General features: G+C 34.3%; 1 protein-coding gene across 1 annotated transcript; it reads left to right on the top strand.

Moving 5' to 3' along the window:
• LOC107618793 (60S ribosomal protein L28-2) lies at positions 918-3,839 on the top strand. The gene is made up of 3 exons (XM_016320950.1): positions 918-1,128; positions 1,483-1,646; positions 3,475-3,839. The coding sequence occupies exons 1-3, from the start codon at positions 933-935 to the stop codon at positions 3,619-3,621; spliced, it is 507 nt and encodes a 168-aa protein (XP_016176436.1). The 5' UTR covers positions 918-932; the 3' UTR covers positions 3,622-3,839.

Raw genomic sequence — 5,746 nt, 5'->3', positions numbered from 1 at the left:
TTTCGCGAGGAATTTGTGAGTTCTCGTGGGTTAAATTTCTTGCAGTGTAAAAAAAAGAAAGGTTTATCATGTAAAAAATGATACCTGATAATTGTGATTATTTTTGTTCAAATTTTAAATGATAATTGATAATAATGTTTATTTTTGTTTAGATTTAAGTTTTAGTTTATATTTTATAAAGACTAAACTATAATTTTTTGAGTTAAATGTGAGCTTATAACATAGCACATCAGAAAAAATGGTTTACTCTCCATGTTACAAGAGGTTCCAGAGTAATTGTATATTTTAAGTAATGATACATATTTAAATTTTTTTATGAACCAAGTTCAACTAAATTAAATAACAAAACTTAGATTATTGTTAGCCATAACTTTTTTTGTTATATTAGACTAAATTAATTAGACTTTGTTAACAAAAAAAACTTGAATATATAGTATTATTCTTTTTAAACAACTATGTAAAAATATCGTTAATGAGAAGTGGAAAGGTCCTCACTCCTTTCTGTAATCTATCCTCAAATTAAAACATGTAAATCTAAATCCCAAAAATATTAAAGAAAAGTAAGATTATATCTCAAATACATCATGAAAAAAAAAAAAGAAAAATCTCACATGTATTTGTCTTCATCTAAAATTTATAGTTGATAACCGTTAGGTAATAATTTAGTTAAATTTGTCAAATTATTTACAAATTTTTAACTATCAACTTTACATAAAAACAACTGTATGTGAATTTTTACCCCAAAAAAAGCAATTGCTAATAGCCTAAGACTAAATCCTTCTATTTTTTTGTATTGTTGTACAGTGGGCCGCTAAACTGGATCAGTAGTAGTCTTAGACCATGGACATTTTAAAACCGGATAAACGGGTCGAACTTACCGACCCGATCAACTCCGATTCATGTTAATTAGGGTTTCTCCATCGTATTATATAATGGTCTATAAGAACCCTAATTCTGTGTTGCAGTCGAAGAAGGAGAAGATGACGACTGTTCCAGGGCAATTGGTGTGGGAGATCGTGAAGAAGAACAACTGCTTCTTGGTGAAAGAGTTCGGAAGGGGCACTCAGAGTGTTGAATTCAGCAGAGAGCCTAACAATCTCTACAATCTCAACTCCTTTAAATACTCAGGTACCTTTCATCATCATCATAATTGGTAAAAAAAAAGATTTTTGCTTTGTTGGTTGAATTGGAATCTCCTTTCTGAGAAGAATTTGGGACAGTAAAAATGAGTAATTGAAAAAGATTAATTGCCAATTTTTTTTAAGTATAAAATGAAGGAAGAATAATTGGATGATTATTGCTTAGGTAGAGCTTGCGTTGCTACTTAGATGATTTAATTTTTATGATGATGGCTATGTGTATAGTGTTTATATACTGAGGCTAGTTTAGAAGTAAAGTGGTGTTATTGTTGGGTATGTTTATCAAACTTTTCTTTTTCACTTGTTTGTTGATTCAAAATTCATTTTATGTTGGTCATGGTAGGTTTGGCAAACAAGAAAACTGTTACCATTCAGCCTGCTGGTAAGGATCAGGGTGTGTTGTTGGCTACAACCAAGACCAAGAAGCAGAACAAGCCTTCTGCTCTTCTTCACAAGTCTCTGATGAAGAAGGAGTTCAGTAGGATGGCTAAGGCTGTTCAAAATCAGGTAAAAGGATGTTGATTTAATCTGTCCCTGTTTTCCTAGGTTGGATATTAAAAATATCCTGAGTTTTTTTTTCGTTGATGCTTAAATGCTGGATTATTCACTAGCATTATATACTGATTCACCATTCGCTAGCTGAAAATTGTGTGTATTTTTTTATGATTGAAAGAAATTTTTTTATATATTTTAAAAAAAACCTTTTAGGTTGATGTTGAATAGGGTATGTTTTGGTGCATAGTTTCTTTATGTTTTAGTTGTATGTTTACATTAGTTTGTTGAGGTCCATGGTGGTCCTGAAAATGAATGTTTGCTTTGCATTAGATGTTGTAATGATATATGCTCTGTTTACAACAGCTGTGCTCCCCAGAGGTCTGGAGCCCGACTTGTAATCAAGAATCCTATTTTAATTTCTAAATGAAATCTACATGTTACATTTTTTTTAGTTTGTTCATTAGAAGTTCTTTATGAATGCTATGTTAATAATGGAGCAAAGCTTCATGTGTTATTTTATTTTGTGTTGTTTGGATCAGTTGTACTTTTTTAAGATGGTTTTCTAGATATGTTGGTGTTCCAAGAATCTGTTCTGAATCCTTTTTTATTGAAATTAAACTTTTTTTTGAACCTTTGCTGACATGACCTGTTCCATGTAGTTGTGATGAGCCTATAACATGTAAGAAGAATCCCAAGTTGGGTTTCTTCAATGAAATATTCTTGTTACGCTTGGCTTCTGAGCTATTGAGCTTACATCATCCTGAAATTCCCTCATGAATGAGTGTATTCTTTTAATCTTTTCACTGTTGAGTTATTAATAGAGCAAATGTTGCCTCCCTTTTATTTTTTCTTATTGACCAATTGAGCATATACACATGTTCGCCCTAGTGGTGATGAGCCTCTAACATGTAAGAAGAACCCCATTGTTGGTTTTTCAGTGAAATAGTCATGTTACGCTTGGCATCTGAGCTTCTGTCATTCTGAAATTCTTTCATGCCTCATTACTATACTCATTGGATCTCCTCAGAGTGTTGAGTTGTTATAAATTAAAGGATGCTTCTCTCTTATTTGGTGATTAATCATTATATTAAATGATTATGTTTGGTGTTGTATTGAGTTTCCAATAAAAGTTTGCTTCACCGTAGTTCCTGTGATGAGCCTAATGAGTTGTACACGTCTTCTCCTTAGTGATGATGAGCCTCTAACATGTAAGAAAAATCCCCAGCGGGGTTTCTTCAATGAAATATTCATGTTACGCTTGGCTTCTGAGCTTATATAGGTTATAAATTCTTTCATGAGTGTACACTTTTTGATCCCTTCATAGTCTTGGGTTGTTGTAGGTCAAAGATTACTTCTCTTTTATGTGTTGATTAATCATTAGCTTCAACAATATTGTTTAGACAGGTGGGATTTTTCACCAATATTTTGCTTATTCTTGTGATACTTGTAATTAGTGCGTAGTGGTGATGAGCTTCTAATATGTAAGAAAAACCCTGTCTGGTTTATTCAATGAAATATACATGTTATGCTTGGCTTCTGAGTTTGTATCATTGTAAAAGTATTTTGAATGTATTGTTTTCACTTCATGTATTTGGTTTTATTCGAACAAAATTTTGTTGCCAATGTTTCTTATGCAAAATATTAATTCGCCTTTAAAGGCATATAAGCTTTATTTGGCCTTGTATGAATGGTGTGTTATTCCTATGTTTAACTAATTGTGGAATTTTTTTGCTCTGAACTTCTACTATGACTTTGAAGAATATTCTGAAGTTTTTACTTAACATGTCCATCTGTCTATATTTTCCTGATTTCTTTTTCTGAATTATGCAATGTGTTGCAGGTGACAAAAAACCACTACAGGCCTGATCTCACTAATGCAGCTCTTGCAAGGTTGAGTGCCGTCAATAGAAGCATCAGAGTTGCCAAGTCTGGTGTCAAGAAGAGGAACAGACAGGGCTTGAAGATCCGTGGCAGGAAGTGGAAGTGAATCAAGATGTTTTGCATTACAGCCTAGTTTGTGTTTCCTTTCTATTTTAGTGTTTGTAAAACTCTTTCAGATTTTGAGTTGTTTTTGAAACACATTTATATGAAACTGGAACTCATATGCTATAGCTTCCAATCTTTTCTTTTTCTCACATTCTTCCCTTATGGATGTGGATAATGGTTATCATGCTTTAATAGTCTAAAAAGAGAATTTAGTTTGGATGTTGTGTATCAGTTTATCAGGAAAGAATATATATATATATATGCTTTGAAAATGGTAATTTCATTAATTATTCTATAAACCAAAAATCAGACCAAAAGGATGAAATAGTAAGAGTAAATGGTTTGTATATGATGTATTTTTCTCTGCAAAGTGCTGCAACGAAAAACTTCTCTATTTATTAAAAAATAAATAAAACCCGTGAATTCTTTGTATAAATAATAACATGATAAAACGATCTATTAAGTTGTGTTTGGCTCAGTGAACACACAAATTTATTAGTATGATTGTGAATACATGGGCGAAAATACATGGGCGAAATTACACTTCTGTTCTTTTGAATGGGACAACAGAGACAATATTGAAAAATGGAAATATTTTTGAGTTAATAGTTAAAATCGTTCCTGAAAGATATTTCGATCTCCATTTTTGTCCCTGAAAGATAAATTTAATCAAAATTATCCTCAAGATTTAAAATTAATCACGTTAGTCTTTTCGGTATTCTGTTACTAATAACGTTAATTTTACTGACGTGACACATTAGTTTTTTTTTGTCTTTTTGGTCATAAGCTGTTAAACCCCAAAAACAAAAACAGAACCCTAACTATCCAGAACTTGACCCACCCGTACCCGCCCCGAAAATCCCTCCTCAACCCGTCTAAGTAGCTTCGAGCCTCCATTGTCATCCCGCTGCAACACAACCCCCGCAATGGTGGTTCTTCAAGCATTCCTTCATCATCCTCAGTTGGCAAGCCATCACATCTTTGAGCTGTTCCCCAATGCATTCGATAGCAGGTATTATGCTTGATATGCTTAATAACTGGTAGTTTGCTCCAATCATGAAATGTTAAACTGCAACCAATCCATCACTTTTCCTCAATTCCCAAGCTTAGGAACATATTCCTTATGAGCAAAATGGGGTGTCCCCACCACAGTGATTGAGGAACCAGTTGCTAGCCTGCAAGGTAGAAACATCAAGCCATCTCTCTTCTGTAATTCATCCCAAGTCATTGATATCCAAGAAGGACAGGACTCAGGCTTTCCTTCAATGATAGATTTCTCTCCGGATTCCACGTCATCAGCCGTGTCTAATTCTCCCCAAGCTTTCATCTCCAATGTCCATGCCTCATCTGTCATTCTCTCAAACACAGATAAATTATTTGTCCTATTCATTTGCCGCATGATTCTTCCAGTAATCCTGCCATACTTCTGAGGAAACCCCAATTCCAAAATTTCTGCTAAAAGGGACATGGCAATGAATTGGATTAGGGGTGGAAAGCGAGCACTATACCATTGATGCGGCGGTGGCAGCAGCTGTGGAACAGGGGATCTAAGACGTTTGATAGGTGGCAGAGGTAAGCGTTCAGGCAAGGCGTGGTATCTCGTAATATCCGGCGACGACGGCGGTGGTTACTGGAGACGGTGCGCAGCGTGAAGCTTGAAGAACCACCATTGCAGGGTTGTGTTGCAGGGGACGGGAATAGAGGCTCGAAACTACTCAGATGGGTTGAGGATGGATTTTCGGAGCAGGTACGGGTGGGTCGGGTTCTGGGTAGTTAGGATTATGTTTTTGTTTTTTGGGCTTAACAGCCCATATGACCAAAAAGACAAAAAAAATTTAACGTGTCACGTCAACAAAATTAACGTTGTTAGTGACAGAATAGACGGAGGGACTAACGTGATTAATTTTAAATCTTTTGAGGACGATTTTGATTAAATTTATTTTTTAGAGACGAAAATAAAGATCAGAATATCCTTCAGGAACGATTTTGACTATTAACTCAAATATTTTTGTATTGTTCTTAATTACCATCGAGTCATAGAGAGATAGTTCTCTTTTTGTGTCTCTATTTTTAGCTTGTAAAGGTACAAACAGAACTTTACTTAATTCTTTCTTTGTAAAAAGGGT

Source organism: Arachis ipaensis, chromosome B09 (assembly GCF_000816755.2).
Source record: "Arachis ipaensis cultivar K30076 chromosome B09, Araip1.1, whole genome shotgun sequence".
NCBI lineage: Eukaryota > Viridiplantae > Streptophyta > Magnoliopsida > Fabales > Fabaceae > Arachis > Arachis ipaensis.
Note: the sequence above shows the minus strand (reverse complement) of the source record. Positions and strands in the feature narration are given on the sequence as shown.